At 37.6% G+C, this 13,593-nt stretch overlaps 1 protein-coding gene across 1 annotated transcript; it reads right to left on the reverse strand.

Moving 5' to 3' along the window:
* Positions 1 to 1,296: 1,296 nt before the first annotated feature.
* LOC107712937 (neurogranin-like) lies at positions 1,297 to 6,806 on the reverse strand. The gene is made up of 3 exons (XM_016518334.1): positions 6,674 to 6,806; positions 2,818 to 2,964; positions 1,297 to 1,791 (listed from the first exon to the last, which is right to left on the reverse strand). The coding sequence occupies exons 1-3, from the start codon at positions 6,686 to 6,688 to the stop codon at positions 1,771 to 1,773; spliced, it is 183 nt and encodes a 60-aa protein (XP_016373820.1). The 5' UTR covers positions 6,689 to 6,806; the 3' UTR covers positions 1,297 to 1,770.
* Positions 6,807 to 13,593: the final 6,787 nt, after the last annotated feature.

Below are 13,593 nucleotides of genomic sequence, written 5' to 3' on the forward strand. Positions count from 1 at the left end.
TACATAGTAAATGTGTGTGTACTGTGTATATTTATTATGTATATATAAATACACACACATACAGCATATATTTTGAAAATATTTACATGTATTTACATGTATATATTTATATTCATATAATTTATATTATAAATATATTTAATATATAAACGTAACATTAAAAAAAAAATTATAACATGCATGTGTGTATATTTATATAAACATAATAAATATACACAGTACACACACATTTACTATGTAAACAAAAACTTTTATTTTGGATGCGATGTAAAAGCATGCGACAAGCATGTATTTAAATTAGTGCTGTCAAACGATTAATCGTGATTAATCGTTTGACAGCACTAATTTAAATACATGCTTTATATTCCGCAGCACACTTTAACCATATTTCAAAGACAATAAAAGCAATTATGAAATTACATATATTCTACTTGAGCAAGTCGGAAACACTCTAAAATTTAGCTAATTGCATTTAAAATACATTTAAACTATAATACATTTTCATTTAATTACAATTAAAATGCAATTAAGTGTCCAAAAAACATTACATTCAGTTTGCAGTTTTATATTCTTTTAACGTTTTTAAAGATAGCACATTTCAAATTGTGTGCTTCTGTGATTTCATGCACCAGCCAAGCAACTGCCATTGAAATGAATAAGAATACCAACAGAGCTTTCTACAGGTATTACAGACCTCGTTTAAAATCCTGAGCAATAAGTTCAAGAATGCAGTCCAGTGACATTTACATTACATTTATCTGTATGCATTTTGCAGATGCTTTTATCCTAAGTGACTTACAGCACATCTGCCCTATACTTTTTATCAGTATGTGACCTTGGCACCGCTAATGCCATGCTCTACTAGTTGAGCTACAAGAACACAAGGTACAAATGCTGTATTTTACCAGATGATGATCTGATACAAATAGACAGGTACAGAAACACAAATGCACAAAAAAAAACATTCACACAGGCAGGGCAGCACGCAAGGAGTGCATTTGAGCAAATCCATTTTTAATGAGCATCTGTGCTATTTGAAGGATACAGTCTCACTGTTTGAAAGATTGATTAAGCTGTGGGAATACTTCACTGAATCACATGGATCTGAAACACACTGTCTGGAAATACGAACAATATTCTCAGTTTATCACAGAGCTTGCATATATTTGTCATGTAAACCACGTTTTTTGACTAATTAAAAAGATATCTGAGCAGTAATTAACATATTTATTATCATCAACACAAAAATTCCAATAGTAACAGTGAACAATGGACAATGAACACAGAAAGCTTATATGAGGAACTTAATTTGCTTTATTCAACAGACATAAACAAAATTTATGCTAGAAAAAAACAGTGACTTTTAGTAAATGCATACTTGTATATTGTAAGATTCAGTACAGCCAAAGAAGTAAAGCACAACTTCAAACAAATCAACAAATCTCCAGACAGAGTATTTGGCTTGCCTTGCTTGAAGCAACAAGAAAAACGCAGATTTGAAAGCTGACAGATCACAAACAAACTTCTATCTTAAAATGAATCGAATTTATAATGTCATGCTGTGAACCTGTTTCAAGTCAGAAACAGCCACTCAAATGCTAAAGGAAGAAGAAGAAAGTGTGAGAGAGTCTGCCAGTCAGGTGGCAAACTCTGCATGTAGTTTGAATGTCGATGCTTTCATATCATACACTGAAGGGTTCTTTTTAAACAAAAGAGCTCTGGTTATTGCAGTGATGTGCTATCGGGCGGTGGTGATGGTGGTCCTCTTAGCTACTTCTGCTCTCGTTGTTTCTGAAACAGATGACACATGTTTTTGTTTTGCACAAAACTCCTGAAAGATGCTTATGAAAGGCTGGCATTTACAAATGACTGTGTCGTGTTCCTATGCATGAAATAAACCTGCTGCATTCAAACCAAGAAATTTGTCAAAAGGCATTTCATCAAAATTCTGTAAAATAGCTTTCTTTTTGTCTAAAGCATTACCATACATAGGCAATACAACTGAGAAGGGTGCTCACATGACATTAACTGGGTACCATCTGTATTATTGCTTAGCAACAAGCAATTAAGGCGGTATTGCTAGGATACCGTTTTAACCATACTGACATCTGGCGAAATTCTGATTCCAGACAGAAACGATTGTGTAGAGTTTGTGATAACAATAGTTCCAAAGAACCTTTTTGGCTTTAATGGTTATTGTTCTTTCAATACAAGATGGATTACAAGATAATCTAAGATTGATTAGGATTTCGATCAGCCTTAATTTCACCCAGGAGTAAAAAAAAAACCCACACACACATTCAACTAACTGGATAATGACTTACAAGACTGGCTGATGGATTTAAAAATTACACTAATGATTTAAACACAGAGTTGTATTTCTCTCTGCCGTGCTCTTTTTGGACAGTTTTTAAGTTATACATCTTGTGCTGTTTCTAAGTGAGATCAGAAATGGAAAGATGTGGTTCTACACATAAAAACGTTCTAATGGGTCAAACCTCAAAAATGTCTTGATATCACGTGCTATAATTGGAAAAAAACAATGATGGGCCACTGAGTTATTGAAAATTAATGCGTAACCACAGTGGTACTACAACTATAACACAGAGCAGACATATCATAAATCATTTTAGTAGTGATTTAAGAATATGTGTACTTTACAAATGTGAATCTAACCTATATAAATCAAAGTATTTATATAAAATATTAACTAACTGAATTGAATTTCTGTGTAATTATGTTTTTTTTGCGGTTTTGTGTTTTTTGTGTGTGTGTCCCTTGGCAAATGTATTTTGATGTAGTGCCCATGCTGCTAACCTCGTCTCTAGGCTTGTCATCCTTCATTTTCTTCCTGGTCATGTGACCTCGAAAACCAGCTTGAATCTTAGCAGCAGCCTTGTTTGCAGCTGGGTCATCAAGGGGAATGTCCATGATGTCCTCATCTTGTGGCTGGGTGCATCCTTCCTGCAGTTCAGATAAAACACAGTCAGCCATTTTAGCTATGACTACATGACAGATGAACAGTTACAGGTCCTTGTCAAGATCTACAGTGAGGTGTCAATGAACTGTCACACTCTGTAACACCACATGAGACCAATCTGTATTAAGTGTAAAATGATTGCAGATTGCAGAGCACGTCTCTGAGGAACTTACAAAAAGGAATCCAGTAGGGGAATGTCCATGATGTCCTCATCTTGCGGCTGAGTGCATCCCTCCTGCAGTTCAGATAAAACAGTCAGCCATTTTAGCTTTGACTACATGGCAGAAGAACAGTTACAGTTCCTTGTCAAGATCTACACTGAAGTGTCAACGAACTTTCACACTATGTAATACCACATGAGACCAATCTGTATCAAGAACACCAAGTGTAAAATGATTGCAGACTGCAGAGCAAGTCTTTGAGGAACTTACAAAAAGGAACCCAGTAAGTTCCTGCAAGAACTCCAAAGATTGTCCATGGTTCCTCTTTAGCCCTGTCACAATGAGGAAGGTTATAAATATATCCTGAAATTATAAATCGATCTTGAATACACAATAGGGTATTTGAAGTACCTTCAGAAGGTGCCTACAGAGGTTCTTTTAAACTGATCTCATGAAAAAACGTAACTATTTTACGAGGTAGATTTGTTCGATTTGATTTGTACAGAAACATGAGTTTTAGAAAAAAATAAATACATAAGCATAAACCTACCCACCTCTAAACCTAACTGCCAGTGGGGTGTAAGCAGATCATACAAAAATTGTATGAATGAATTAGCCACCAGCTAACTAAAATAAATAGTTACGAAATTGCCATTACAGTATGTTGGTTCTTCTAAAGACTGTAGTGGAATGTGTGGAATCTTTTCACTTTTACAGTGTTGTTTGTTGGAGTGGCTAATGTTAAAGTATTGTTACAGTCATGTCAAAACCTAAAGTCAGCACTCTGTTGCTCCCAAAGGAATTGTTTAATGGTACTCTCACCAGCCCAGTTTTTGGTGAAAGTCCCATTAGAAAATTCCTTTGGGAGCAACCGTGCACTGGGTTTAGGTTTAGATATTGGTAAATGTGGTTTTATGCACAGGTATGAGTTATTTTTGGATGTGTGAACTTTCCAGCATTTATAGTATTATTATAATGCCTTATATATATCCATCATATGATTCCTTTTAGAACTTAATCTTTTGCTATTACTGTTCATATTACTTTTTCATTTTGATGAAAACATCCAGCAGGTGTAAATTGCTACAAATAAAACTCTCTAACATTCAAGGGATAAAAATGTAAATTCTGTCATCATTTATTCACCCTCATGTCATTACAAACCTTTCGTTCTTCTGTGGAAAGTAAAAGAAGATATTTTATGAAATGTCATGGTCACCAAAACGTTTTGGTTACCAACAATCGTCAAAATATCTTTATGTTTGCAATGACATAAGGGTGAGTAAATGATGACAGAATTTTCTTAGTTTGGTGAACTATTTCCATTAACTTTTAAGTTCCCTTTCAGTCGGTCACTCTCGACGTCACGTCGGATGACCGACGAATTGGGATCTCGCTTAGAGGGACCAATCTACTTCGAGTGTAAACTAAACGAGCCAACGCATATTCAGGTTTTCACTGAGGACCCGAGCCGGTGACCCGGCCGCTCAGCGGTGGTACAGGAGCTGTGGCGACGGGACGTGACGTCTCCGTTCCCTCCTTCAGGGAACGAGGGTTACATACGTAACCGAGACGTTCCCTTTCAGTCGGTCACTCTCGACGTCACGTCGGATGACCGACGAATTGGGATCTCGCTTAGAGGGACCAATCTACTTCGAGTGTAAACTAAACGAGCCAACGCATATTCAGGTTTTCACTGAGGACCCGAGCCGGTGACCCGGCCGCTCAGCGGTGGTACAGGAGCTGTGGCGACGGGACGTGACGTCTCCGTTCCCTCCTTCAGGGAACGAGGGTTACATACGTAACCGAGACGTTTCTCTCTCAATTAAAATCTCAGAATTTCTCTGAGAATTAAAATCATTAAAATACACGGTATCTCAAATGTTTAGGGGAATGCACATTCTTTTTGTTTGATTTCTTTGATTCTTTTATTCTCCTCATCCAGTGGGATCCAAGCTGTCAGCGGTTCCTATAGCGAGCCTTGAGTTTCCGACAGCTCGACTAATTTTCCCTGCCTGCTGGGGGTGCGCCACAGTCAAGGGACTGAAGCTGAAAGCATTCGGAGCTTCGCAGGCTAACAGTGCGAAAATCCAGCTGAGTGAGGTGGAAGCCTGACACTCCTCTGAGGTTTCTGCACTATTATGCAGGGATAAACAATGATCTATTATACAACAAACAAGGACCTGAGGGCTCCTATTCTGTGATCATTCCCCATAAATCTCCTCATGTGTCAAAAAACCCCTTTGACCTTTTACCTACATGTTTTTAGATTTGCATTTAACACCAAAGATCTGAGAATGTCCCAGCAACAGAGCTTTCTCAGGCATGACGGGAGCTGATCCTGAGACCAATCATCAATCAAGGAACATCTTGTGTGAACTTTACTTGTGAGTATGTCTCATCAGAAAGATCTCCCATCAGTTTGGAACATGCAAATGACCATCTGTCTCATCAGTCACAGCCACATCTTCAAATTATACACAGATAATTGCTGTTTCTAGAAAGTTCTGAACCCTCCCACAAACACACAACTCTAAGCCCACGCAATGGATGACTTGTATAATCAACCGACTGCTTGTCGTCCTGCTGTACAGAGAGGGTAAAACAAATGGGAATGAACAATTTTGCCAACTTGACATTAACCAGTGTTTATTCACAGCCTTAATTAACATCTCTAGTTTATTTAATCATTTTAATCAATATGTAATGTGGAAATAGTAGCACAAAGCTTGTGTTTGAGCTGTGATAAACTGATCAAGCATTCCAGTGTTATATTTTTAGACACAGACATGTCACTTCTAAAAATCAGGACTTATGAACGCACAAGACCAGACGTCAAACCAGTGACCCTTCTCACCGCTCACAACTGCATACACAGCACATCTCCTTTAAGGCATTTCAATCCTTTCACACAGTAAAAAGCCTGTGGAGAAATATTTCTCTGAGAATTAACACTACCAACTGTCATTCTCTGTACTGTTAATATAAACAGATTAAAAACAAAACATGACAAAAAAAAAAAAAAAGACAATCATTGTTTCCATGAACAGTAAAACTTTTAATATTCCTCAAATATTATGTGCAAGCTGTGATTCCTCTGCCAGGACATTGATACAATTGAGTACAGCAGGTTCTCTTAAATCCTCTTGTTGTAAACAGTCACTTAGATAATGGTTGGTTTTATCTGATTAATCTGGCTCTGTAATCATAATGCAGATTCTCTCTCAATTTTTAATTAATTTGTAAGTTGAATATTTTAATGTAATTGGTGTCCAGCAGTTCTTTAAATCCTAAACTATTAACTCAACTAAGTTCTTGCTGGATTATGTAACAACGACATTTACAATTCAGTTTTAACTTAACTGTTTAGAAATCAGAAATTGATGATATTTTTAAACAACAGACCTTTTTAAAATGTCTAGAATATCGCAAACACTGTAATATAACATACATTTAGTCAGTTGTCACAAATCTGCATAATTCATAAGTTTCTTTTTGAAGCTGTACAAACATAAACACGGACTTCACTTACGTTTCGACAATCCATAGCGATTTGAGATGACAGGTTTGTGAAGTTTAAGATTTGTTGTCCAGTGAAACTATGATTTAAGAATATATCGGTAAAGATGTTGCCTCTCTCTCTCTCTCTTTCAGTGTGTTGAGCTCTCTGAATGCGCTCTGCCTGTCTGTAGATGATTTGCGCTTCAGCTGAATGGACCAATCAGAGTGCGCGACACACTCCACATCACAGGCGACCGCTTATCACACGGCTTTCTTCATATGGGCTTTCCTACGGATTATTAACGATTAAATATTGTTTAAGTACATAAGAAGGTGCAAACACTCTATATTTCGATTATTTATGATTTTTTTTTTTTACAACACTTAAAAAAGTTTTAACCGTCTGACAAAACCGCGCAATCGGTGTAAGAAGCTTATTTGACCAGATTTTTGCCAATTTATTTTGCTCGCAGGGCGTGGCAGATATTGTAATTAAAGCATTTTGTTTTCATAATGTCCATAACTCAATTCGTCTCAAAATCGTATACATAGATATAGAAATCTACAACTTACATGGCTACATCCCTAAACCTTGTAAATAAACAACGTCTGATGTATCAACCTTTACCACTATCAGATGGGTTGGAAAAAACAAAAACTATTTAGAATATTTTATAAGATGTAGCCTACATATATGTATTGTGGTAATCAAATTTGCTTAAAAATCATTATTATGCTATCCTTAATCATCAAACTCCATGCTATTTCATTTTATTTTAAAAAGGCAACAAATATGAAACATTTTAAATAAAAAGAGCAAATTAAGTTGGGAAACAAATACATAAAACATTGACTAACAACTCTAAAAACACAACAGACAGCGTGGGTGTGTGTTAGTCACTCTCACAGTTGTGTGAAATCTAACCTACTGTATACACTGTCCTAATCTGTGAACCCTTTGTGGATCCAGCAGATACACTGAAAAGTGTTACAGCCCTCCCTGTCTGGTCAAATAAGATATTTCTAGTTGTGTTTGGATGTAAATGAACAGCTTGTGTGGATGTTATATAACAAATTGAATTTAGAGAATCTGATGATTCAGATGTTATCAGCTCTGCCATTTAACATCCACTACCATGAGCGCAAATCATAATATAAGTCTGAAATGAAATGATACTTCCTTACCCCAGAATTATTTTTTTTCACCCCATAAACCCTTGATTCTTCAGAGAATTACTAGAGCCCAACAGCACCCTCAACAAGGTGCCTCCTATGGTTACCATGGTAAGTCCCTAAGGGTATTACTGATTAGGATTCTCTGAATATCATGCACCACAGTTGATTGTTTTCATATATTCCACTAATACATATATATTAGACAAGTTGTCATAATAATACCATGGTATTCTTGGTAGTACCTTGAAGTACCATGAACACTACCCGCTACTGTTTGAAAGTTCGAAAGAAGTCTCTTATGCTCACCAAGATTGCATGGTTTGATCAAAATACAATAAAAACAGTAATACTGTGAACTATTGTTTTATATTTTACTATGTTTTAAAATGTGATTTATTTCTGTGATGGCAATGCTGAATTTTTAGCAGCTATCAGTCTCACATGATGCTTCAGAAATAATATGCTGATTTTGTTACTTAATATTGGGTAGAAACCATAATACACTTTCCCCTGTATTCTTTATCAGTTAGAAAGTTCAAAAGAACAGCATTTATTTGAAATAGAAATCTTTTAATATTATAAATGTATTAACTGCCACTATTGATCAATTCAGTGTGTCTTCGCTGTACAAAAAGAAGAAAAGAAGAAGTAAAAATCTTACTGACTCCAAACTTTTGATCAATATAGTGTTAGTACTATGGTAAAGTACCACACAGTAGTAATCTGATTCCATCAGTGTGCCATGGCACCACTACAGTTTAAAAAAATGTACTACCCTTAATTTGTAGGTCAAGGACCAATGTATTATTCTGTGCTGACAGGTTACAATTAACAAAGCTAATGTCTTATGCATGGTACTTTAGAGCGCTGTATCTCAAATGACATGCTTAATTCCAGTTACACATGTACAACTACTGGTGCATCTTGTTTAAATGGAAGCCTTATCTTTTTCGTCTTCATTCTTGTTTTACAACCACATTTGCAACTTTATGCATGTTTAAATATAATATACAATTCAAGACACTTAATAAACAAGAACCTAATGTGTTTACATTAGCCACAATGAATTTATAACAATGAAAATATTATTTGTTATCACAGCATCTTTATGTATTAACATCTGCCATTGTTTCCAGCTATTAGTGTTCTTATGATATGTTGTATGACTTTGACTAAAATAGCAAGTCGAACATTAAATGCTCTAAGGCTGAATTGTCTTTGAGAAGGATTCAGGCATGTCAGGCCAGAATCCTTCAGGCACACATACGTGTTTATGTGCTGAAACTGTTTCATGCAAGCTCATGTCACAGACCTATAATGAATACAAGCCAATGCGTCTGTAAAGATGAGCGCTGCTGAGCATTCATTCTGGCAGTGGCATTTCATCACATCCTAGATTAATTCTGATTAAAGAAGCATCAATCAAGCATCAAAAAGGCAAATAACTTGGTAAACAACATGTCACTCTGTATTTTAAAACCTTTGTATTGTTGTATTTATTTTGTCATTTATTTGACATGCTGATTTGGCGTAACAACCCCTCCACTATTAACACATTTAAACATGCACATGCATAAATACACTGCATTCTGAATTAGTGACAAAAATGATGTGCAAAGCAGCTTGGTTGATAGGTCTGAAAGAACTTAAATACCTATCTTACACCCACGCTAATTTTAAAATAAACAAATTACACTCTAAGAAATGTCCATAAAATAGGGTCGAAATGTACAGTACTATGTATGAACTTTATAATTATAAAATCTATCTATCTATCTAAAATCTATCTATCTATCTATCTATCTATCTATCTATCTATCATCTTTCTGTCTCTGTATATTTTATTATATATACATTATGTTATATATTTTAATTTACACAAAATTACACAAATTAACATGCAGATTTTTTTAAATATTGCACTTTTATTGTATTTTTTAACAAAGAAATTTAATTAATGTTATTTAAACATCAATCCTCAAGTATTGTAGACTTCATAGTTTAAAAATGGTGTTTTGTGATATTTATGAGTATACTGCCATCCAGTGGTACTTTTATAAAAAAATAACAATAATATAACACTGACTTCTTATTCTGTATAAATCCCAGGCATCCCCTATCTCAGTGTGAAAAAAAGTGTGAAACACTCATCTTGTGATGAACATTATTCTGATGATGAACATTATTCTCGTTTTATTACCCAAAAATGGACACAAAAAGACTGCAGCCAAGAAGGAAGAAATGATCCTTTGCAGAACCTGTGGGTAAGATTTAGGCACTCAATGAATAAACTAATATCATCTCAATAACTGCACCCATGAAATTTTATCAATGGTCTTTAAATTGAAATTCTCAGTTAACTGAACACAATTACATACTGTACCTGACTGATCTACCTCGCCTTTTGGCAATTCAGCAGAGAGATCTAAACATATTACAAGATTTCACACTGTGAGCTATAGGCTACAGAACTTGATACAGTTCATGCATTCATAACTGTTGCATCACTGTTCAAAAAGACATTAATGTGAATCTTAATTTAATGTACCATTCTCACCTTCCTTCTGGTATAAGTCGATGCTGAAGTCTGAGAATTCATGAAGCTTGCTCACAGAACACACGTGCCTCCCAAAATCCTCCTGCCTCACCTCAGCGATGATGAGAGTAAGATTCCCTGGGCTGTAGTGCACTGAATATCCAGCTGTGCAGTTGCTGTACGTTTTGTGCTTGATCAGGTGACAGAGCAGCTGGTTCCTGGGGCTTCTCCACTGTAGGGACAACTGCTGGATACTTCCTCGAGCCTCATATTCATATTGACACGGCATTTTAATCATCCATCCGGGAGGAGACCAGAGCTTTATGGCAGTTACTGTGGGTCATGGGGAATATATAAGTCCACATATTCAGTGAGATTCATAATTTAGTCAAAAATGAATGGGTTAAAAAGACAAAACTGAATGAGAGAAGACAAACATGTAAGACAAAACAGTGCAAATAAAGTAACATTTTGTTCAAACAAAGCAATAACGGTGTATAAAACAAAGATCTCTAATATAAGATTTTAAACCCACCTTTTAGAATGAAGTAGAGCAACAAAAATCTCAGCGTTTGGTAAGGCATTTTCCCTTGTTCCTTCAAAGACTCATAAAGGATGTCAGCACATTCAAATGTTTAAAATAAAATATTTTTCAGTTTGAATTTCTTTTGGATTTCTTTCAAATGTTCACTCTCCAGCTCTAAACTGACTTAAAACTGGAGTCACTTTTGTTTTCTAAAGCCTGCCCTTACATGGCTGTATCTATGTTGTATAATTTGATCCAGGGATCTTCCAAATGGATATCAATGTGTCTGTGCAAAATGATACAAGATATTAAATGACCTCATTAATTTGAGGGGGTTTTGCCATTAAATACATGGTATGTAAATATATTTTGTCATATCAAAACACATGACATAAACGTTCTCACTTTGGCACAAAACACAGACCTCTTTTTCATTTGTATACACAAATACATACAAAAATACAGAAAGAGTCACTTCTGTGCATCTATAGATTGTGCTGCTGACTCTCATAATTTTCAGTTTGTGCTCCAGCATTTGTTCTTCTGGAGACTCTGATTTCACTTTCCACAAACACAATAGAGCAGGGACAATTATAATGTATTTAACAAACCCCATGAGGCAATAAATTATACATAGAAAGATGCACACAATTATACATAATCAAACATCTGCTCAAACATGAAGAGTTCCCCTTCAGGAACTCGAGCTGCGTCGAAAACGCTATGGGAACGCTTTCAGCGTGATTGTGCTCTAAATCACGTGTGTAATCAGTCCAATGGATGGGCGAGACGTCACAGGCAGGGTGACGTAGCGACCAGGAAGCTTAAAAGCACGGGCGGTGGAACCAGCGTCGGCTTTCTGTCATTCAGCAAGCGCTCTGTGTGTGTATCAGTCATACTATCTGTCGTGAGTTTTATTGGGGTTGTTTGTCCCATTATAAGCTCCAAAGACAAAACACTTGAAGGGCGAGAGCAGTTCGCGTTATAGGCTGTGTGTTCCTCCCTGCCTGCGTTACATTACGAATGGGGATACACACAGTCTGTGCGTGGTCTTGGGAGCGAAGCACGTATAGTCGACTCTCGAGGGAGCCGACTGCCCGCATTGCGAGCGTCTGCCGCTGCGTATGCTTCGCTCCCGGAAGGCTCTCTTTGAGGAGGGAGCCTTCACCAGCGTTCCCCGCGGATGAGGATTCGCCCCCTCATTGGCCCCAGTATGAGGAACTGTTGGAGGTGGTTACTCGCGCTGTGGCCAAATTAAATATCGACTGGCCTGCCGAGAAACAAGCCGAACCGCAAAAGAACAAGTTAGATGAACGCTTTCTGCGGACTAGGCCACCACCTCCACGCCGGAGCCTACCTTTTTTCCCCAACCTCCACACCGAGGTGTCCAGGTCGTGGGCCAGGCCATTCTCGGCCCACCTCTTCATCGCCGCTTCTATGGCAATGTTGCTGGGTTGAGTACTATAGCGAGCTATCTGTCCCCCGGCGCGGCAACGTCCCTGAAGGCTCCGGCATTGTCCTCCAAGCCGCTGCGTACAACTTCAGCGCTGGTATGGCAATGTTGCTGGGTTGAGTACTATAGCGAGCTATCTGTCCCCCGGCGCGGCAACGTCCCTGAAGGTTCCGGCATTGTCCTCCAAGCCGCTGCGTACAACTTCAGCGCTGGTGGGCAAGGGTTATGCGGCAGCAGGTCAGGCTGGTGCGTGTCTGCACACTATGGTAGTGTTACAGGCGTACAAAGCCGACCTGCTGAAAGAACTGGATGTGGGCGAGGACATTAAGTCTGAGGATGTTACTGAGCTCAGTCGAACCGCTGATCTCTCTCTCTCCGCGCCACCAAGGAAACCGCCCGTGCCATTGGCCGGTCCATGGCAGCACTGGTGGCAGCGGAGAGGCACCTGTGGTTGAGCCTGTCCGATATGAAAGAGAAGGACAGGGTCTTCCTAATGGACGCCCTGCTTGCGCCTTCTGGCCTGTTCGGCGATGCCATCAATTCCGTCGTTGACAGGTACCAGGAGGCTCGTAAACAAGCGGCGGCATTACAGCGGTTCCTCCCTCGTCACTCTCTAGCTCTATGGAATTACCTTTGTGCCAATTAAAATGAATGTAATTTTTCAAGAAACTTATGAAAATATAAATTGAAACTGAATAAAATGTCTTTGAAACTGAAAAAATAAAATAAAATAAATTGCAGGCAAAATCTTTGACTTCGTTTTTAATACACTGCATGTTTTGCAACGGTTTTCTCCTCTTTCATTCGCTGATCTGTACATACAAATGCGCTTCCAGAGATTTCATTTACGCTTCTGAAGTTTTCATTTATGCTTCTGAAGTTTTCGTTCGCCATTCTGGCACAAATCTCTCGTGGGGGCGGGGCTAGCAGTTTTAGCTAGAGTTTTTGATTGACAGCTTCTTGACCTGAAAGTGAAGGCGTCAGTGTTGCGCCAGTGTGCTTTTAGGCCATATAAGCTTTTAGGAGAGCGAGAGATCAAACGCGATATAAAAATAAGGTCATATTGAGGTTTAATTATTAAAGTACTGTATATAATACCGGAAATATTGTATAATGTCCAATGTTCTCGTAGGATATTTGTTTATTGCTCATGATTCTTTTGCATTGTAGGGTCTAATTAGGTTGAACTGTTACATTTGAAATACTATCTTAATATATGTGTGATATATTCAGACGTCAAGAAAGTCTCTCTCCAACCAG

Source organism: Sinocyclocheilus rhinocerous, unplaced genomic scaffold (assembly GCF_001515625.1).
Source record: "Sinocyclocheilus rhinocerous isolate Xijiao unplaced genomic scaffold, SAMN03320098_v1.1 scaffold4011, whole genome shotgun sequence".
NCBI classification, from domain to species: Eukaryota; Metazoa; Chordata; class Actinopteri; order Cypriniformes; family Cyprinidae; genus Sinocyclocheilus; species Sinocyclocheilus rhinocerous.

What these genes read in the sequence shown, in the direction of transcription:
- LOC107712937 (XM_016518334.1), bottom strand. An exon ending in ATGACAAGCCTAGAGACGAG is followed by an intron (nt 1,792 to 2,817) that starts GTTAGCAGCATG and finishes CATCTGTTTCAG; the next exon opens with AAACAACGAGAGCAGAAGTA.